The sequence below is a fragment of the Panthera leo genome, chromosome E3, assembly GCF_018350215.1.
Source record: "Panthera leo isolate Ple1 chromosome E3, P.leo_Ple1_pat1.1, whole genome shotgun sequence".
NCBI classification, from domain to species: Eukaryota; Metazoa; Chordata; class Mammalia; order Carnivora; family Felidae; genus Panthera; species Panthera leo.
The window spans coordinates 33,829,318-33,850,995 of NC_056694.1; the positions used below are offsets into that span (position 1 = coordinate 33,829,318).

The 21,678-nt window shown below is 47.9% G+C and overlaps 1 protein-coding gene across 5 annotated transcripts in view; it reads left to right on the top strand.

Annotated features, from left to right (window-relative positions):
- The window catches only part of USP7 (ubiquitin specific peptidase 7), a 64,569-nt gene that overhangs the window by 27,741 nt on the left and 15,150 nt on the right, over window positions 1-21,678 (top strand). For 3 of the 5 annotated variants that reach the window (XM_042923027.1, XM_042923028.1, XM_042923026.1), the window contains exons 2-11: window positions 3,819-3,923; window positions 9,814-10,012; window positions 11,941-12,079; window positions 12,926-13,014; window positions 14,924-15,032; window positions 15,957-16,087; window positions 16,521-16,575; window positions 17,581-17,661; window positions 17,762-17,852; window positions 20,568-20,650. In XM_042923027.1, the coding sequence (XP_042778961.1) occupies window positions 3,819-3,923; window positions 9,814-10,012; window positions 11,941-12,079; window positions 12,926-13,014; window positions 14,924-15,032; window positions 15,957-16,087; window positions 16,521-16,575; window positions 17,581-17,661; window positions 17,762-17,852; window positions 20,568-20,650 (1,082 nt within the window). Of the gene's footprint in view, window positions 1-3,818; window positions 3,924-4,674; window positions 4,851-9,813; window positions 10,013-11,940; window positions 12,080-12,925; window positions 13,015-14,923; window positions 15,033-15,956; window positions 16,088-16,520; window positions 16,576-17,580; window positions 17,662-17,761; window positions 17,853-20,567; window positions 20,651-21,678 lie in introns of those variants that run through there. The other 2 variants (XM_042923029.1, XM_042923030.1) reach the window with 2 other exon arrangements.

A 21,678-nucleotide genomic window follows, 5' to 3' on the forward strand; every position in this document is an offset into this window, starting at 1 on the left:
TTCTAGTCTTTAGAAAAGGCATTTTGTGCCCCTTCTTATACATATTAAAATATATGTACATGTATATGTATAAATTGTGCCTTGGGTGCTTACCACAGGGTTTGTCATAGCAAGGTTAACCAGTCACAAGTAATGGAAATGATCTTTGATTGTATTTGAGTCTCAAAAATACATTTTCAAATGATAACTCCTCCTCCGCACCCCACCGCACCCCTACAGATATTTGGCACATTAGGGAACTTTTGTCTTTCTATTTGAGGCATTCCATATTGTCATTGGTGCTTGCCACATGTCCCCAATGTTATTTGAGACCATGTCTGTCAAAAAATTAGTGCTGTAGTTCATGTTTGGCCAAATGAGAGTTGACACATAAGGGAAAATTCCAATTAGATGGTATCTAAAATTCAGGAACAGGATCACTTTATACGTGGTGATAAATAGATACACACCCCAATCTTAAACTTCTTTGATGATAATGAAAGCAGACTTAGTATTTAAGATAATTCTGGAAGCCTAGTATAGAGTTTTTGTGGGCTTCGGCTGCTTTCATCGTTGAATTCAGGTCCAGGGATTTACTGTGTCTTAATTAAATTTTTAATCCTCTTGCTGAACTAGCTCATTTATGAGGAGCTTTTTTTAACTGGATATATTCAGTCCCTTAGGAGCTAGACTTGAGTTGTCAACTTTTTCTACTAAGGCCCCATGGCACTTGGTTGGGAGCTTCACGGGGCCTGTCGTTGGTCAAGTTTCTCCTATACATGGTGGACCAACCAGGGACTTTTTGTCATTTCACAGCCACTGGCTTAGACTAGCATCTCCATGCTTTTGGAGGGTGGAAAAGAGCAAGTGGGTCAGCCCAGCACAAATGTGTAACTTGGTGTGTAAAAAGGTGAGGTGTACTGCTCAGGAGAACCTGGTTCAAAAGTAGAACTCTATTTACTTTGCCTTTAGGGGCCTATGGCAGAGAAATCCCATCTTGCTAACACTAGGATGGGATCCCTTGTTTATAGATTACTAGCCTTTCATCAGTTGTCGCATTGTAGTTAATCCTGCTTCTGCAAAACTGTGACCCGATTTATTTATCTTCCCACACTGTACATACAGTAAAGTGCTGTGGAGGTAAGCCATAGATCTTTTGACTTGATCTTGATTTTTATCATTGCCGTAACTTCTGGTGAGAAATACTCTATTCCAAGTCACAAAACCCTTAAAGATACCTTGTTTCAGCTATAATCTGAATTCGTTTGGATGTCAGAATCTTTGGCATCATTGGGGCGCCTGGGTGGCTCAGTCGGTTGAGGGTCCGACTTCGGCTCGGGTCATGATCTCCCAGTTTTTGAGTTCGAGCCCTGCATCGGTGGTCTCTGTGCTGACATCTCAGAGCCTGGAGCCTGCTTCAGATTCTGTGTCTCCCTCTCTCTCTCTGACCCTCCCCCGTTCATGCTCTGTCTCTCTCTGTCTCAAAAATAAATAAAATTTTTTTTAAAAAAGTAGAAAAAAAAGAATCTTTGGGATTATGAATCAGTTGTCGAATTCTATGACCTACAGTAGTGCAGACTGCTTATATTTACACATCACCCTAGTTTTTAGGTGTGATGCTCTGTTTTGTATACAGAGATGATTTGTTTGTGCTTTTGTGCATTAAAAATCTTATTTTAGGGACGCCTGGGTGGCTCATTTGGTGAAGAGGCCGACTTTGGCTCAGGTCATGATCTCACAGTTCATGAGTTCGAGCCCCGCATCGGGATCTGTGCTGACAGTTCGGAGCCTGGGGCCTGCTTGGGATTCTGTGTCTCTCTCTCTGTCTGCCCCTCCCTGTTTGTGCTTTGTCTGTCTCTCTCTCTCTCAAAAATAAATATTAAAAAATAAATAAACATTAAAAACATAAGGCACTTGTAGTGGGACAGGTTTTGAAACAAGGAACTGAATTAAAATAGCAGGCATACGTGGAGCAAGTTACTGTGAGATAGTGCGTTCGTGTGATGTGTGTGTGTGTGTGTGTGTGTGTGTGTGTGTGCGCGCGCGCGCGCGCGCACATCCCACTGCTGCTCCTCCTGCAGGACCTCTAGTTGTGTGTTTGTGTGTCCTTCCAGTGTTTGTCATGGAAGGGGAAATGAGAATTTATCCGTTCTTATTCCAACAGACTGTCTCTTTTGTAACTGAGGTTGTGTGTGGTAAGATTTATTGCTTGGTATCTTTAAATTTTTTTTTTTACTTAATATAGCTTAGAGAACTTTACATTTAGGTACATTGAGAACCTTTAAAAGAAAACTGCTGTATAATATTCTGTCAGTAGAATGTGCCAGAATTTATTTCATAGGCCTTCATAGGGGTTTTTCCTCATACAATGTTTTTAATGATGGTTAGATGTTAATTTAGGAGGATAAATGTGGGATGAAAGACGTTTCAAAGTACCTGGTTTTTCATGTTGATTTTTAAGCACAAATGTTTTAAGAGTTTTTAGACTTTGAGGTAATTATAAGCAAGAGCAAACAAGAATTTGTCCTTCTCCCCCCACCCATCCCAGGTTTTTGTCAGGGTGTGGTCGAGACCAGTTTAAAAATGTATATGTGTTTGTTTTTAAAAATACCTTTAGCACAATTAATTGAAGTGTATATATATTGATAGTTAAAGAATATCAGGATTGAAGTGATACAGATTTGGGTGGTAATATCAGTCTCTTGGCCTCCAAGGATTTTGAGGGTGTGCTTTGAGATGTGTAAGGGGAAAAGCATGGTTTATATATCCAGAGATTCTTTGACGGATGTAATCGGATAGTTGGGGGTTTGGGAGAGTGTCTAGAGGGGAATGGCGAGGGTGCTGTCCGTGGTGCTGAATCAGACTGCCCGCTGATGGGGGAGACCTATCGCAAGACTAGGACACACTTAAGTAGCGCTTTTCAAAACCACATCTCCTGTTTGTAGCTGAGACTGCTAATTTCGATCAGAACGTGTATAGGCAACATATGGGGGCCCGCATTAGTTGCAGTGACATGACATGTGGAGGATGGAGGGGGTTTACACATGGTGTATGACCCTTTTGGCCAGTGGAGGCTATTTAAATCCCAAATCTTGACATAGTGTTTTTTTTTTTTCTTTTAAGACAAGGACCTATGTCAAAGTAAGAAGATTGTGCATAAATAGTGATGAGAATGTTACATTTGGCATTTACAAACCCTATATTTGCCCCTCCTTGCTTCGAAGTTTTGCATCCGTGCCTTTGATTATGTGTAAATGTTTGTCAAGCCAGATTTCAGCAAGCATTTAGAATGACAAAACCTTTTTATGTGTTTCTCAATCCCTTCCAGACTCTTTATAAATGCCAGTCCTTCTAGGGACCCCCTTTCACACACCCTCTACCCCCTCCCCCAACTTCCAGTCCCTCCAGTTCTGGTTTTTGTGTGGATTTATAGTTTTTAATTATTACAGTAACTGCCCTGTGACACTTTGAGAGACACAATTTGATGTTTTAAAGCGTTGACATGTGGTAGAACATTCTAATGCACACTGCTGTGTATATATTTAGTAAGCTCAACAGTATTTTCTCTGGGGTTGAGTTTTAATGAGTATGAAGGCTATTTCAACATAGTGCAAATGAAACAAATGTGGTATAGTGATTGCATCCCATTTAGCATTTTGAAAACAACCAAAATTCATATTTATTTAGTAAACATACTAGTAAATACCTTTTGGGTTAGAGTATGTTTATTATGGCACACTTGGAACATACTAGTGACTGACAATCATCACAAGTACAAATGTGTTTTTAATCCAAGATTTGAGGGTAAAAACCATGGAATTTCTTTGTTTTCTTTAAAGCTGGAGATACAGATGATCCACCAAGAATTACTCAAAACCCTGTTATCAACGGGAATGTAGCCATGAGTGATGGGCACAACAACACAGAGGAAGATATGGAGGATGGTGAGTACATGTGGTTTGTTTACTTGCAATGGGCAGAAACACAACTGGATGTGCTATAGAGTTCTTCCTTGAGTACTTGTGAGTTTCTTAGGAGTAGCTAGTTTTCAGGAGGTTTGTATCTGAGGAAAATTGAGGAACCTGTTTTGGTTTTGAATTTTAAGACGACCTACAAATTTCAGGGTAAGTTGGTTCTCCTCAGCCCAGGAGAGAAGGTTTCAGTACAGAAGTTTGTGATAGATGGGTATTTACTCAGGCTTGCCATTTCCCCACCACCGTTAGCGCTCAGAACAAGTGTATCTTAGTGTACCTTACTCTCCTTTCCTTTTTGTTTGCAGCAAGATACTTCTAGACATTGGAACTTGGCTTTCCATTGCATTCTTACTGTAGTGTGTATATCAGTTGTCTGTAGCCGAAAATCCCTCCCTACTCCCAATAGGTGTGAAAATCAGAATCCAGCTTTGGGCTTCATTCTCCCACACTAACTTTTGGTCTATATCCTCTATGCAAAAAGCGTTTGCATATGTGTATGCATGGACATTTTGTGCCCAGGAAATCCATTTCTTTCGAGGCTATTTCTTCTTTATAATTTGTCAGATACGTGACCTATACTTTTATTTGCAAGGTCAAAATCATGAGACGGTAGCAGCCAGTAATCACTTTATGCAGTCCCTGGAATCTTGCAGTGTAATATGAAACCATGTTCTGTCAAAAGCATGTCCATCAATCCTCATGAGGGTTGTGTCCTTCCCAGGGGAGTAACGGGGCAGTTGAAAGAAACCGTCAGTCACGGGCTGCACCACCAGAAGGACTGCTGTTCAGACCTCCTGCCAAAAGTTCAGCCTCCATGAGAAACTGCAGCCGTAGTTGAGAGTTCTCTCACAGTGCGGTTTACCCCCTGGCAGCTGGCTGAGGCAATATCTGAGGAAGGTAAAGAGGCGTGGTCTGAACCCCGCTGCTTTGTTACCTGTGGAGTGCGCTTTCCACCGTAGATCAAGGGCAACGGTGTGGGTGTGGTCTCTTTGGTTGCTGGGCTCTTGGTTTAATTTCAGACACCTGAGATGCCAAAAGTGCTTCTGTGAGCGCAGTTGGGAAGGTGTGACCAGGCCAGATGTGCCAGGTGTGAGTTAGAGGTGGGTTCCAGTCACTTGCAGAGCGGTTACTGGCCCACCCCAGGCAGCGAGCTCCCTGTCTAGTTCCACAGAGCAATTCCAAATGACTATTTCTGCGAGTGTTTTTGGGGAGGGCTTGGGAGGAGGTGCAGATGTAGATGAAGGGCAGGTTCTCAACCTTGGTGGCGCTGTTGCCTTTTTGGGCCGATCATTCTTTGTTGCGGGGCAGTCCTCTGTGTGATAGGATGCCAGTGCCATCCCACCCATAATCCTCGCTCCCCGTAGCCCCGACAACCAGAAACGGCTCTGCATTGCTAGATGTCTCCGGAAGTCCAGGTTGCCGGATTGCCTCGGTCTCCACACCGTACATAAAACCCCATTCCTTTTGAGGCAAATTTTACTACTAAATTAGTGGTAGTAAATAATGGTGCCAAACCATAGAACCTAAAAGTAGAAATATTGCTGTGGTGAGTTACCACTTGGGAACATTACCGGAGAAAGCAGAGTGTGGTCTTCAGTTGCACGGCCTTCCCAGTTGGGGATTTGAGGTGTGTTTTGAAAGGTCCAGGCTAAGAGTGAAAAGATTGTATCTCTTTAATGGTAAAGAGCGGGAGGGAGATGGTTCTGGTTCTAGGAGTAGAATTAGTTTAGGGCAGCATTTTCCCAGTTGTGATAATTGCTTTGAAACCCTCTTCTGCAGGACGTTAGCATGTGGTGAGAGGGGCTGAGTCCAGTAACTTTCAGGGGCGCTGGGCCAAGCAAGGGTCTGCATTGTAGAGGACCTCCGGACCGTCAGCACCCTAACATCTTTCTCCAGAAGATTTGCTAATGATTCCCCAAGACTGAACTTTAGAACCCCCTTTCCGGAATCTCCTTCTAACATCGTAAAGTGGGGCACACAATCTGGGAAACGCTGGATTAGAGTGATGTACTGGGCAGAGGGGGGGTTTCCTATATAAAAGTTGAGTGGCTGACAGCACAGATGGACAGGTGTTTGCTTGAGACAAAGAGCATTTAAAAATCCTGTTAGGGGCCCCTGGCTGGCTTAGAAAATGTTCGACACTTGATCTCGGGGTTGTGAGTTCGAGCCCCACGTTGGCTGTAGAGATTACTTCAAAAATAAAATCTTTTTTTTTTCTCTCCCCCCACCCCCCCACCCCCCGCCCAAATAAAATCTTAAAAAAAAAAAAAAATCATGTTAATGTGGAACTTGGACAAGAATTAGAATCATTTTCTGGTTACACCTACATATTCTACTTTGATTTTAGTTTCTTGCTTAGTTTTTTCCATAGATGACCGCAAGAAGTTTTAGAGCAAATACAGCCTCTGCAAATAGAGATTGTTGGTACCCGTGAAACAAAAGTAATTTCTGGGTATTAACTGGGACTTGGCAAAAAATGAAAAATTGAGGTTTGATAAGTTTACCGCAAGGGCGCCATTTGGGGACTCCGTAGGCCAGCCTTCTGATTTAAACAAAACAGAACAAAGTCCTGTACCTTCCTCTACCTTTTTCATGCAGTTGTACCCCAGGCCTCTGCCCTGTGAAGTTAAGGTTGGGGTACGAATGGGCGTGGTGGCCGCTTCGATGACAGCCAGTGCTGCTGTGGGAGGCACGAGTGGAGGTGATGGCTTCCCAGGTTTTCGGGCTGAGGAGGTGTGATGACAGCAGGGAGCGGGAGCTTTGTCGTCCTGTCCTTGACAGTAAACGGAGATGCGCAGTAATGCATTAATGCGCTGACGGCGGCATTGAGGCGGGTTACAAAGTCCCTGGACGAAAACTAATTCTGCAGGATGCGGGGCACCGTCCAGATTCCCAAGTGCACTGCTGTAAACATGTTTTTAATTTTTTTTTTTTTTTAATGTTTATATCTGAGACAGAGACAGAGCATGAGCGGGAGAGGGGCATAGAGGGAGGGAGACACAGAATCAGAAGCAGGCTCCAGGCTCCGAGCTGTCAGCACAGAGCCCGACGCGGGGCTCGAACTCACGGACCGCGAGATCATGACCTGAGCCAAAGTCGGTCGCTCAACCGACTGAGCCAGCCAGGCGCCCCATGTAAACATGTTTTTAATCGTGAAGTGATTATAGACACAGGGAAGTTGCAAAAATAGGACTTTTGAGTACTTTTCACCTGTCTTCTCGGGTGAAGACATTTAGGTCTCCTTTAATTCCTCATGGGACTGTCATCAGGCCAGGCCTTTCTGCCAGAGATGGGTTTCAAGTCTGCTCTACTCTTTTGTAGACCCCCCCCCCCCCCCGCCCTTATCTTTTGGTATATAATGTAGTTTTTCAATTCATTCAATTGGTTACGAAGAGTTGGGAACCACAGGGCAACATTTTTATTCTCATGAAGTCTCCTAGCATATTTCAGAAACAAGTCTGTCCTGAGGATATGCCTTGAATGCGAGGCGGAATCTCACATGGAGTGTATAAATGCACGTGTGAGCTGAGCTCTGTGAGGCAGGATGGCTGCAGGCACTGGCTCCTGGCTGCTCCTTCTGCCTCTGAAGGAAGGGCTTGCCATCTTGCAGTCTCAGTGCCATGCAGAGTTCTGGTTGGTTCTGTTGCGTATTTAAGATCAACTTCGAATTTGGGCTGAAGTTTGGGATGGAGAAGGCATTTATGATGCGTTTCCAATTTGACTGTATAAAAATCTAATCCTATAATGGGTTGAATTGTTTCTGAAAACAAGTAAGTGAGTTACAAGAGAGGCAGGACTTTGTGAAGTTGAACTCTTTAGGTCCCATGAGTGTGTGGCCTCTGGTGACTTTTATTTGGCTGATTGCAGTTCTTTGGTCTCCACAAAGAGCCCAGTTTTGTGCTCTGCCTTGCGGGGGGTATGCTAAACTTCAGAATATGGCATTTTACAAACCAGAGGCTAGGTCACTGTTCAGGGTGCACAGATCATGGGTACTGAAACCCACTGTGGTCATTTTGTAAAACACCTCAGATAAGATAAAACCACGTAATCTCAGCGAGCCTCAGTTTTCCTCATCTGTGAAGTGGGACTTCTAGAACCCCTGCCCTTGCCTATCTTGCAGGATTTAAGTGCTGCTCACGTGTGATTTGTGTCTTTGAAATAGTGGCCCACGTATTTCCTGCGCCATTCCAAGACATTAGAACACATTTCTTGGCTTTTTGGTACTTTGGTCCCTCAGAGGGATTAGGGTCATATCTGCCACCTCAAGAAGCTGGAGTAAATACTGCATCTCTCAGACGCACCCCCCCCCCCCCCCCCCCCCCCGTTCAGCCGCTCTTCCTCCCAGAGAGCCTCTGCGGTCTGCTGAGCAGGGTTGTGTGTAGCAGAACAGTTGGGGATGAAGAGTGTGAAAAGAAGGTGTCAGTGCTAACTGTCGCATTTCCTCTTGGTTCTTATTTCTTTGGTAAAGAATACTACCCTCTCATGAGGATTGATGGACATGTTTTCTTAGGAACAAATTCAGACAGTCACAAACGCAAGCAGTCTCTGTACCCTGAGAAGTCTCTGTCCTGAGCGTTTGGTTGTCTTAGAAGTTAGGAGACAGAAGGGTGAAGGAAGGCGGCATGTTGTTCTTCCGAACATGCCCTTCCCCGAGCCCGAGAGTCTCCTCTTGTGCGTCAGGAGCCTGGGGGGCAAGGATGGCAAAATAGCCCCCGCTGCCACACCAGAAAAAGCCTTCCACGCACCTATGATTCTTGCATACGCCAGTGGTGGCTTTTCACATCGTGGCCCTCATTCCCCTGCCAGCCTGTGAACTGTACCCCGTCTCCAACCAGATAGTCACCGAAAGTGAGAGAAAGCATTTAGAAGCTTGTATGGCAACTTGACCTTGCTGTGGCAGCTCTCTGATGTCTCGTAAAAGTGCCGGTCAGTAAGGGTGGCGGGGCAGCCTTGGGAGGCTGCCACTCCCCAAGAGTTTGAGAAGCACCATATAGACAGCAGTTGGGGGCGGGGGGCCGCAGATCTCCTGGCAGCCTGAGTCACTTGTAAATGAACAGTCACCATGGCACAGGGTGGAATTCTAAATTGTGACGTGTAATTGAAAGTCTGCTAAGAGGCACTCTATCGATATATTGCTTTCTATTGGAGGAAACCTTAGTTCTGTACATGGCCTTCACGTCTTGTTGAGTAAATTGAACAATTTTTACCATTCGTGTTGAGAAGAATACCGGTTTCTTTCTCTATAAATTATTCCCCCTAGGGAGTCCAGGCTGGTATTTCACAGAAACTGTGAACTGATGATGTTAACGTTTGTTTGGGGCTAACTTCTCAGCAGTGTTGTCTCTAGAACAGCGGGAATGACTGTTCTGCCCCCTCGGGGCCTGGTGAGCCTGCGGGTGCAATGCCCCCTCCCCTTCCTTTCTCCAGACTTGACTCTGGCCTGAGTCTGCCCTCCGCTTTTCCTCCGCGCGCCCTGACCTTGAGCAGCTGTCCCACAGCCGCCCCGGGCCTTCTCTGCAGAGCCTGTCCACTCACCAGGGAGGACTTGGCAATTTCGGGGCTCGAGGGTAGAGTAGACGTTCTTACAGGCCCAGCTCTGGAATCTATAGGAGGGCAGGCAGGGGTGTGTCGGTAGCCCTCTGGGATTTGGATTTCATTCACACACAAATGGCGTGTCCCCTCCCTCTTCTAGGTGCCATGCTCTCATTTTCCCAAGAGTTAGGCTCTAGCAGTTAGGTCGCAGTTGTGCGGACGGCTCCCCGACGTGGTTGGTTGTCCCGCGCGGGTCCCACGGTTGTCGGCTGTCAGGTGTGGTCTCACGACGCCCGAGCCCTGTGACTGACACGGCCTTTTCTTGCAGACACGAGTTGGCGCTCCGAGGCAACCTTTCAGTTCACTGTCGAGCGCTTCAGCAGACTGAGTGAGTCGGTCCTTAGCCCTCCGTGTTTTGTGCGAAATCTGCCGTGGAAGATTATGGTGATGCCACGCTTTTATCCAGACAGACCACACCAAAAAAGCGTAGGATTCTTTCTCCAGTGCAATGCTGAATCTGATTCCACGTAAGACAGTTTAAATGATGCCATTACGAACCCACAAATAGTTATGCTCCGTGATTGGAGGCTCAGTCTGATCGGCCTCTTTGAGTTTAAAACTTTTGCCTTTCCTTGCTGCCTCTACATAGCCCTCTGATTTTACATTCGATGAAATACATTTCTCTCTTTAAAACTCAACGGTAGGTATTCTCTCCAAGCTAGAAAAGTATATGTTTTTCTTGCAAACAAGACACTGAGGTTCAGGTACTAGAATCTGCCAGCCCAGGGAACACGGAATCAGGGTCCATCTGGACTAGCTGACTACTGGATTACCAGGTTTCCTTATTCTACCAGTAAGTGCCTGAGGGGAAAACTGTAGTTGAGGAACATTCCTCAGGTCTTGAGGCCTGGGCATTGTTGTGTTAACCATCTCCTGTGTGTTATTCAGAGAGTTTGGATTAAAACATCCTTTGAGGGTTTTACCACATGGGCCTCCCCAGCTTATTTTAGAGAAACTGTTTTGTTCTTACAATTCTTAAAAAGAAATATGTAGTAAAATGTCTTCAAATTAGGAAAAGTGTTTATGGTCCCTTTATTCAGATGAAAACAAAGATCAGAGGCTTCACGTTTTCTACCTATTGATAGATCCTCAATAGCTTGGTTCTTCCCTTAATTAAAAACTGTCACCGGTCAGCGTATATCAGAAGCTTAGTTGACATTGTTTGAAAGGGTCCCAGATCACTTTGTCACTGTGTCCTTCTCCTCCCATATCGAGGAATCTGTGAGAAGGCTGTTTCCTTGGCCCACATCTGTCCAGGCTCCCTGCCACCCCCAGATTGTCGCCCTTTAGACCTCTCAGTGAAAGCTGGTCCCCAGAGGGCCACAGGGCACTGGCCTTGGCTGCTCTGTCCGAGCTCCAGGGAACACAGTCCGTTACATTTTTCTTTTTTACGTGGATGTTTAAGAAGTGCCAGGCCAATTCTGTGCTGCAGCCAGGGCCTGTATATAGGTTAAAATTTTCCTTCCTGTGTTCACATTCTGATCTGATTTCCGGTGAGTATTGAGGCTACATTTTAGCCTAACAGACAATTTGGGCCTGACAGTAGTTTGGGAACGTGGTGAGCCGTCCGGCCCCGGAGCAGGCAGCCTGGGCAGACAGGAGCGCCCATACTGGGCCTGCACTGCCGTCACTTCAGAGCTCTCTGGAAACTCTGCTGTGTGTGGCTCTGCTGTGGCTCCGAGCCCCCAGTGGCCCTTTAAAGGGCTGCGTCCGTTTGGTTTTTATGCACAGATCCAGAGGCTCTGTTGTGACCCGCCCCCAGCCTGACTGCAGCCCGGACAGTTGGGCTGTGGCTGTGACTAGGCGCCCCTGCTCAGAGCTTCCGGGGCTCCTGGAGGGGAGCTCTTGTGTTTTCACCCAACACCCAACCCAGATACCAGAACCACTGTCTGACCAGAAGCTAGTCTCTTACAGACTCTAAAGGCCAGTATCTAAAGTTCAGAAACTGTATTTTATTGATACCAATTAAAAAAAAAACTGACCTAAAAAAGAACTTGTAAAAATTAAAATAAAACCATGGCTCGGGGCACCTGGGTGGCTCAGTCAGTAAACGTCCGACTCTTGATCTCAGCTCAGGTCTTGATCTCAGGGTCATGAGTTCAAGCCCTGCGTTGGGCTCTGTATTGAGCTCTGCGTTGAGCTCAATGCCTACTTAAAAAACAGAACAAAACAAAAACAACCCATGGGTCAAATCAGTACAGTCCATACTGGGGGGGGGGGGTTCCCTCGACCCCTTTTAGCTTCTTTCTTCATTAAAGGTAAATGTGTCTCCCCACCCCACCTCCCCAAATAGAAGGACGGGAAAAAATGTGGGAATTTTCACATGCTCTGTTTTGAAACAATGTGTAAACGTCAGTTAAGTGGGTCACCTGAGGCTTAGGTTCTCTTTGACCAGGTCGTGGTCTTGCCATGCACAAGCTGTGCTGAAGATAATAAATTACAGAGACGACGAGAAGTCCTTCAGTCGACGCATCAGCCACTTGTTCTTCCACAAAGAGAATGACTGGGGCTTCTCCAATTTCATGGCCTGGAGCGTAAGTAACTGTGCCATTACACTGACTGACCTGAGCAGCGTTCCTTCTTCATTCTGCAGATCCTTCTGTTCGCAGTGAGAATGTTTGCTCTATCAGGTGAACAGGTGTCTGTGAAAATGTGATCTCTCCAGTTTGCAAGCTGAGGTTTTGAAGCAGCCAGCAGACAGGGCTTGAGTCTCAGCTCTTTGTCGGACGTCCGTAAGGTAGTTCCTAGCTTTCCCAACAGGCCGAATCTCCTTTAAAAGGGGGCGCTTCCCTGAGCCAGGCCTGGGTTCGTGTACCCTCATCAGTTCCCCGCTTAGTTTGAGAGAGAGAAAGAGAGCGCGAGCAAGGGACGGGGAGAAAGAGCGAAGGAGATGGAAAATCCGAAGCAGGCTCCGAGCTCCAAACTGTCAACACAGAGCCCTCTGTGGGGCTCGAACTCACAAACCTTGAGATCGTGACCTGAGCTGAAGTCGGACACTTAACCGACTGAGCCAGCCAGGTGTCCCTTGGCTGCTTATTGCAGAAGTGGAAACCAGGGCAGGTTTTTAAGGGGGCGTCCTGCTGGGCTCTCCAGGCCCTGCTCCTGTGAGCAGGTGCGCGTTCCTTCCAGCCTGTGCCCTGGCGAGGGGCTCCCCGGGACTTCCCAGATGCCTCCAAGAGGAACCATGCTTCTGCTGGTTTTGTTCAGAGGACACTATTTAAAACCAGTCAAAACACTGCAAAACCAGAAGCATGATTTGGGTGTTTTGAGAAAGCAGTCTTTTCCTCTAACATGCAGAGGGTGTGAGGGTAATTGTCTCTTTGGAATGTAGCACACGTCCGTGTGTTCTTATGCAAGTTGGATATTCTTATTTTTTATAGGAAGTGACTGATCCTGAGAAAGGATTTATAGATGATGACAAAGTTACTTTTGAAGTCTTTGTACAGGCGGATGCTCCCCATGGAGTTGCGTAAGTTTTTCTTTAATTGGGCGCTCTTAAGAAATGCCTTTTGTGCTGTAGTGAAAGAAACATCAGCATATTAACAGTGCATATATTTAACCGATAAGCACCCTCCCTGTGTTTGCCCCTAGGCGCACACACCTTCCCCAGCTTCACATTGACCCCTTCACTTGACACATGTATTGAGCATTTTTTGTATGCCAGACACTGCTGTGCACTAGGAGTGTAATTCTGGTCGGCCAGTTAGCCACGGGTTTCTGTCCCCAAGGAACACACAGACTGGTGGGGCCGTTGTGGCAGGGAGGGGGCAGTTCCTACCAGTTCTGGAAGTGGCAGGTGTGATGGTGGAGGGGTGGCGGGCGGGAGGGTGAGGGAGGTGTAGCCGTGCTTGGCCTTGCAGAAAGCATGGGGTTGGGCTACATGTTAAGGAGGTTAAGGGGTTGGGGCAGGGAGAACACCAGGAGTGAAGGCACCGGCAGCGAAGTGTGGGGTTGGGTGGCGCATCTGGAAGGGGCGGGAGTTGAGGTGGGTGCGCCGGGCCATGGGGACCTGCTGACTTTTCAGGGCTGGGGACGGGGTAGGCTGGGAAGCACGGTCTGGGAAGAAGTGGAGTGGCGGACGCCCGGCTCTCCCCCCTACCTGTGTGTCTTCATGCGGCCCCGCTCTGGCAGGAGGGTGTGGTTGGCCTGGGCGGAATCCAGCAGGGACTGTGGGGCAGCCAGGGAGGAGCTGTTACTTAGCCCGGGTCCTGGCTGACGTGGCCAGGGCAAGTACAGGAGGGATCCAGCTTTTCTTGAGCAGCCTTTTCAGGGCTTGAGTTGTAGCAGCGGTGGAGGCAAAAAACAAGAAAACTCAGTTTTTTGGGTTTGTCCCCCCCCCCCCTCCCCCCCATTTTAAAAACTTTTTCCCTATGTTTATGATCTACTTTTCTTGACTAAAAAAGTGGGCTGGGTTTTTCAGCCTTACCAATCAAAACTGATTTCTTGGCTTAGTGTTACTTACCACAACCTATTCAGACATTATCACCTAAATCTTTGTGATTATGGATTTTAAAATAACCATTTATAATTTAGGATTCTTGCCTTTTCTTGCCAATTTTTAAAATGATCCACAGATAGGCACATACTGTAACCAGGGCCGTGTGGTATACCCAAGTGTGTCAGAAAGGTCACGGACTGAGCCCTGGAATCAGCACTTACTGTTGACCCTGACACCTGGTCTGGTGTTGACCACAGCTCAGTGGCGAAAGTGTTCGTTCTTGTCTTCATGTTATGTGCAGATGGGGATGGGCCCGGGGGGTGGTTTGACTGGTATTCCCTCGAGCTTCCTGTCACTATGGGCTGGGGGAGGGGCGTGCAGTGGGGACCGCCAGCTCTGAGAAGACCTACCCATTCTGCTCAGAGAAGACCACCAGCCTAGCAGGTTAAAGAGAGAGAGCGCTAGTTCAGAAGTCTGAGCTCAGCTTGCCCCGGTACACATGCCTGGCTTCGCTCGTGTGTATGAGTCTGCAGAAAAGAGGAGTTTCAGCCGTTGGCATTTCTTGCTGACTCCACACGTGACTTAATACGAATGCAGGAGAGCCACACTGGGAGCCAGTCTGATAGAATCCAGCCAGTACGTGTGAGCGGCGATCTCGGTAGACGAGGACAGCGCTGCCGTTGGCGGCATTAAGCTGCTTCTCCAGCGCTGGGTTCGTGCACGTGGGTGAACTGAGCCCATGATTGTGCCCAGAACTCCGGGCCCTGGTGCCCAGGCAGGGGCCTGGCGGTGAGGAGTGCGTGGCAGTCGCTCCCACGTCAGGATGGCGGGAGACAGGCGGTGGTGCACAGCAGTGTGGCGGCCACACGCTCCACACGCACTTGTGGAAGCGAGGCGGTGTCCTGTGCGGTTTTCCCTCAACCTCGAACTGGTCTTGTAGGTGGGATTCAAAGAAGCACACGGGCTATGTCGGTTTAAAGAATCAGGGAGCGACTTGTTACATGAACAGCCTGCTGCAGACTTTATTTTTCACAAATCAACTACGAAAGGTAAATGGATGGTATTTCTCTCCCTCAACCTCCCGCCCACCCTCTTCTCAAGTTTTAAGGGACAAGCAGAGTCCTGTCGGCGGACTTTGCCCTGTCTCTCCCGGTACCACCACAGTGCTGTCTCCGGACGGGGGCCCCTCTGGGATCTTATGCGTATCTTTATTCCTCCGTGTTTGGACACTTGTGAAACTAACTTGGATGATCAAAAGTTTGCTGGCTAACCTAATTTTGTTGGGCTAGAGATACTAAAAAAAAAAAAAAATTTTTTTTTTTTAAATATGAAAGGCATTAGCAGCAACATCTGAAAAGTTTTTTATGTTAAAATTGAATTGCAAAGCCACCGGCTGTGAAGTCTAATTTCACATACAGGTAAAGGTCATTTTCACGAGAGCACTAATAGTGAAGACCGCAGACACCCCCTGAGTCTGGTACAGGCTAGCTAGTCGGCAGTCCTTTCGGAAGGCCATGTGAGGGTGCAGGCCACACGGACTCCGGGTTGGGGGCGGGGGCAGGCACTGGCTGGTCTGCTCTGCTGGCTTTTCCTGTTAACGTTGGCCCTGTAGTGACCACGACAGAACGGTATAGTCGGGACCGGGGGTGGGGGTGCGGATCATCCCAGGGGCACTTAGGTTTCGTGACACCTTTTGTTCACGAGCGATGTGAAGCTAAAAAGTGTTGTTCCAAGAGGTGTGAAATACAAGTGGTTCTCTTTGGATGGCGAGTTGTACGTAAATTTTTAAATTCTTTTTTGCTTTCTCATGGTTTTTATGTTGCCTCTACAGACTTTGAGGATCTTTTAAAAAAGTTTCCTGAGCTATTTTGGAGGGATAGTTAGAAGCCCTACCAACTACCTTAGCCGTTGTGATATTGGAAATGATACTTTCACATAAAATTCCATTTTTATTTCTTAATCGATTATTTTAGGCTGTGTACATGATGCCAACAGAGGGTGATGATTCATCCAAAAGCGTCCCCTTAGCATTACAAAGAGTGTTCTACGAATTACAGCACAGCGATAAGCCTGTAGGAACAAAAAAGCTAACGAAGTCCTTCGGGTATGTATCGTATTGCCTTCTTCGCCTTCTCCTTCCTTCTGCAAGGATGGGTGAGCGCGTAGTAGGAGAATCCAGAGCGCAGTGTAGGCATTTCAGTGCGCCTGGGTGTTTCGATCACTGGATTTGGTTTGTCCTTTCCGTAATAAAAGGCTGTGGTTTGGAATTTGGCCTGAGAAATAATTCACCACTTAACGACGTCCTCTTATGCACCGCAGGACGTTCAGAACAGGACAGAGCTGTGAAGATGTCGGGGCCCTGATAGAATTCAGTGGTCTTTAAATTGGGGACCCCTAAAGATAATTCCCTTAGAAGATGGATTGACGAATAGTGGCCTGTCCCTACAGCTCGGTTTTCAAGTCTGAGTTGCTTAGTTTACTCTTACTTGAAGCCTGGAAGTGTAAATAAATACAAACATTCCTTTTCTCTTTCCAAGGTGGGAAACTTTAGATAGCTTCATGCAGCACGACGTTCAGGAGCTGTGTCGAGTGGTAAGTTCTCCGCCGTAACCGCACACTACTTAACATTGACTGCTGTAAAGCACTGTCGGACGTGGTAGCAAGTACAACCTCAGACCTGCCTCGCGCCAGTGCAACTCAGGTGTGCCCATCTCTGTTCAGGACAGAGCCAGGCCAGGAAGGAAAGGCAGCGTCTGTCTAGTTTACAAGCCAGAGAGAATGAGAACAAAATTGTTCTTGGAGAGGGCAGCGTGAGGGGAAACTTGAATTTCGGTAGTGGTAGGTAGTGTGGTTTAAATCTGCCGTTGGTACATGTGCCCTAGTTACCAGTCGGAGAAACCACAGATTGGCTGACGTAGCTGTCCTGGCCGCCCTGTTTCGCCGTAGACTAGGGACTCCTGTTACTCCGTAGCGCCCAGACTTGTCCTTTGCACAGAAGTTCTAACAGAGGCAGCTCTCTGTGCGGGTGATTCTCCCCCAAACCATCTTTAGTCACTAGCAAATTCCCGTCCTTCCAGTCGTGACCAAAGACGCACAGACACACATAAAGTCACACACATACACAACATGAAACGGCTATTCAAGGTGATTGGCTGGGCAAGGTGTGTTTTCTGTTTTGCAGCACTAGCTGGATTGAATCCAGTTCATTAAATATCCATGGACAAACCAGTCAATCCTGTTGACAGGCTCAACCTCATTTATCTCTTGGTGTGGACCAATACGAGTTAAGTTTAGTGCTCAATTTACATGCTTTTCCACAGAGGTAAAATGAATATAAAAAATGCTTCTAAAGGCACTACAGATTACTAATTCATTCCAAAGGCTGTATAGAGGTTAATCTCAACTGTTGCATGTAGATATTTTTGTAAATATCCAACCGAGGACGAAGATTTTGTATGTTTTCATAATTGCATGCTGGAGGTCATAATATTCATAGTCTAGAAATTCTTTGACCATTGAAATTTCCTAGTCAAGTTTCGAATTACTGCCTGTTAATGAAGCATCGCATTTTCTTAAAGCCCAAACTTTCTCTTCCAGCTGCTTGATAATGTGGAAAACAAGATGAAGGGCACGTGTGTGGAAGGCACCATACCTAAATTGTTCAGAGGCAAAATGGTGGTATGTGGCTGCCAGCTTTAGAGAATGATTTTAAGATGATTTAAGAACGCTACGATAGGGACAATTAACACTTAAGGCCTCTTGTTTTCCTTATTTGTAGTCCTATATCCAGTGTAAAGAAGTAGACTATCGATCCGATAGGAGAGAAGATTATTACGATATCCAGCTAAGTATAAAAGGAAAGAAAAACAGTAAGTTCCGTGTACATAATCTTGGCCTTCCGCTCATTTCTGTTTTGGTTTCATGCTTCATTGACCCCGGTGATTTCCATTGAAATCTAGCGCAGACAGAGCCCCCCCCCCCCCGCCCGAGTGATGAGCGAACAGCTTCCCAAGTGAACGCAGGCTCGCGGCCCCACACGGGTCACGCATCACGACGCCTGCCGCCCATATGTTGGTTCTTCCCGGCCACGACCTCCTCGTCTCAAAGGAGAACCACTGTTGGGCCTTTTAACACCCCCCCCCTCCCCCGTTATTTTTGCCTGTTTTAAGTATTTATAGAGATGGGATCATACAGGCTACACAGCCCCTGCTTCTCTCATTTTGCCCAGCGCCACATCTGTGCATCGTGCATGTCGCGAGGAGCGGTGGTAACTTGACGGTTTTCGTTGCTTTACGCTACTCCACGTGAGGAGGATGCCGCAGGTTTTTGGGAACCACTCTTTCCTTGGTAGATGTTTGCGTTTTCAGTGTGTGGCGCTTGGACATAAGGTTCCTTTCCCGTTGCTGTGCCCGTCTTCGGCACGCATCCTTCTGCGTTCATGGTGAGCGGAATTGTAGGCTCCAAGGGTACGCCTATACATTCAGTGGGTGAGGCCAGCGAGGCTCCCAGAGCAGTCTGTTGATCTGTGTTCCCCAGCCATGTGTGACAGTGGCCATCGCTCCGCATCCACAGCGGGACCACCGGTCAGCAGTCTGGACATTTTGGTGAGAGTGTGGCACTCTCGCTGTCTGTATGCATTTCCCCAAAAGTCAGCGAGATGGTCACCTTTCCGGCTGCTTACTGGCAATTTGGATGTCTTCTTGAACATCTCGGATGGAGTTAATAATAGCTTGATGTCCTTGATTGCCAGTTTTGTCACCTGTGATTTCTGGGTTGGTTTCTGTTGATTCACTTTGCTCTTCATCAGGGGCTATTTTCCAGCTTCCTCGCATGTCTGGTCCTCTTAGTGGATGCCTGCCATTTTGATTTTTACCTTGTTCGGGTATGGACGTTCTTCACCTTTGTTCTGGGACCTGTTGGAGTTGCTTGGACGCCATGTGATTCTTTGGAGGCTTGTTTTTACGCCCTGTCCAGTGGGAGCACAGCAGTTTGTGGTTAGCGCTACATGGGCCCCCACCTGAGGCCGTGCCCGGAGCTCCGTGTACAAGGAGGTTTTTCACCGTGGCTGGAGGGAGCACAGAGTGTTCCCAGGCTCGCGTGTGCTCTGGGGGCTCTACCCCTGGCCTCTGGGTGGTTCTTTCCCTGCCCCCAGATAAGTCTTCACCCTGCTTGCTGGTCAGCCCTCCCTGGGGGCTCTGGGAGAGCTGCCACTTTCTTCTTGGGCACTCTGCGCTGCAGATGGCAGCTGCTGTGGGCCCTGTTTGGGTTTCTCTCCCACACGGTGAGCTGGGACAGTTGAACCGCTCTTACCCATCATGGTCCCGTACCGCCTGTTTTCCCGGGCCTGAAACCTCTTTTGGATGGACAGTCCCGGGGTCCTTGTCCAGCGCAGGAGAGTGTGCCTGGTGCCTCTCCTTCCCGAGGGAGCCGTGACAGGGGCAGGGAGCCGGGCAGGAGCCGTTCTCAGTGCTCTGGGCACTGGCCCGGCTGTGTTGCTGAGCTGCTCCCTCTGTGGGGCTCACCTATTTTCACTCTTCTAAGTTTGCCACGTGTTTAATGGAATTGCAGAATTTTAGTGAAATCACCGGATTTTTTCTTTGCTTTTTGTGTCCTAAGAACATCTGTCCTGAAGTCATAAGGTCGTCTCTGATCTATTACTGTTTTATCTTTTCTGTTTGTCTACAGTCCCCACACAGTGGTGTTTTGCATGTGGTAGGATGTCAAGACCGACCCTCCCCCTGTGGGTCTCAGGTGATCCCGTCACGTTTTCTGCGTTGCTCTGCACCTTTGTTAGCGGCCAGTTGCTCATATTTGTGTGGGTTTGTTTTTAGATTCTGCTTCTGGTCCACACCTCCCACCCCCAGCTTTATTTTGGTTAAATTGACAAAATCGTAGGATATTGAAAGTGTACGTTGTGATCGTTGCGGATATACTGTGAAAGGAGTGCTCTCTCCCAGTGACCACCTTGACATGTCCCTTCTTCATCGCGCGCGCATGTGCATGAGAGAGAATATTTAGGTGCTGCACTCTTGGCAAACTTCAGTTAGACAACAGGATGTTGAGCCCTTGTCACCGTGTTCTGCGTTAGGTCCTTAGTCCTTCTCTGACGGCTGGAAGTTTGCACCCTTTCACCTTGACCCCACGTTCCTGCTCTATCTACACGGTCTTTCTTACAGCTCTATGTTTGGGTTAGATTTTGTACTTTAATGGTACTTGATTTTGGTAAAGCTATTAAAACACTTGATTCCGTGTTATAGCTTCAAACACCCTCAAGGAACCGTGTCAGTGTTCTCAGGGGTCCGGGTTTTCATGGAGCAGTGGGGGCTTGGTGGCCGTCCGGGGCAGGGGCTGGAGGCCACCACTGGTGTCCTCCCTGGCAAGCTTGAGCGCATGGGCAGCCATGCCATCATGAAGGCCTTTAGTGAGACCATTGGCTGACTGACTCTCTCTCTCTCTCTCTCTCTCTCTCTCTCTCCCTCTCTCCCTCTCTCCCTCTCTCCCTCTCTCCCTCTCTCCCTCTCTCCCTCTCTCCCTCTCTCTCTCTCTCCCTCCCCCTCTCCCTCTCTCTCTCTCCCTCTTTCAAGTATTTGAATCATTTGTGGATTACGTGGCCGTGGAACAACTAGACGGCGACAATAAATACGACGCCGGGGAGCACGGCTTGCAGGTAACGCGGGAACGATGCTCTGCCTCAGTTGTGGACCAAACAGTCACTTGGAGCTTTTCATAAGCTGCTCAGACCCAGAGCTCAAAGGATTTGAATTCTGAGTGCAGCCATTACATCTTGGGAGCTGCGATCACACGGTGGGGGGGGGGGGGGCTGGGGGGAGGTGCAGCTCGTTTCTCAGGTAGGCCTTTCACCCAGCACACGGCGTTTTCTCACTGTGTCCTTCCCCCCTGCTCCTGGCCTCAGTGCTGCCCACGTAGAGCTTTTCCTCCGCTTCTCCGGCTGCGGTGGACCTTGTCGCTCGGACTCCACTTTGGGGTGTATGTGTGGGGTGCAGTTAGTTTTTGAAAGGGTCGTGACTTAGAGGATAAGGAGTGCGTCTTCTGTCCTGGTTCTGTGAACACGTGCTGTCCCTGCTTATCTTCCACAAGGCCCCGCAGGGACCCGAAGCTTCTGGCAGAGCAGTGAGCCTTGTGGACCGGTGACCGGTCAGGTGGAGAGACACGGCCTGGGGCACGATCGGTGGGGCCAGCAGCGCCCTCGCAGACGCAGCCATCCAGGGTCTTTGTTGCAGACTCCTAACCCGGACACATCGGCTCAGCCAGTTGCCAATTTCTCAGACCGTCCTGCTTGCCAGGCTTGCCGATTTATAATTCATGGTGCTGATGTGCCCCTTGTTTCAATGGGCTTCGGATCTGCTCTTCTCCTGCTTGGTCAGGCCACTCAGGGATGCTGCACTGTGGATCAGAAAGTCACGTTGCAGACACGCAGCTAGACGTGCTCAGGGAGCACTGCAGTCAACTCACGAGAATTGCCTTGTCCACAGTGGGTTTGGGGGTCTGGGTGAGCAGTACATAGTATTTTAGAATCACAGTCACAATGGACCGTGGTGGGGGAACAATTCTTTGATTCTTTCAAGGTGTAGGAAAACCACGCCATTCCTTTGTGTGGCAAGAGGTTCCCAGGTTTTCATTTTTCTTTCCAGAGAAACCTTGTCCTCGTAAGCACACTGATTGAGCATCAGAGAA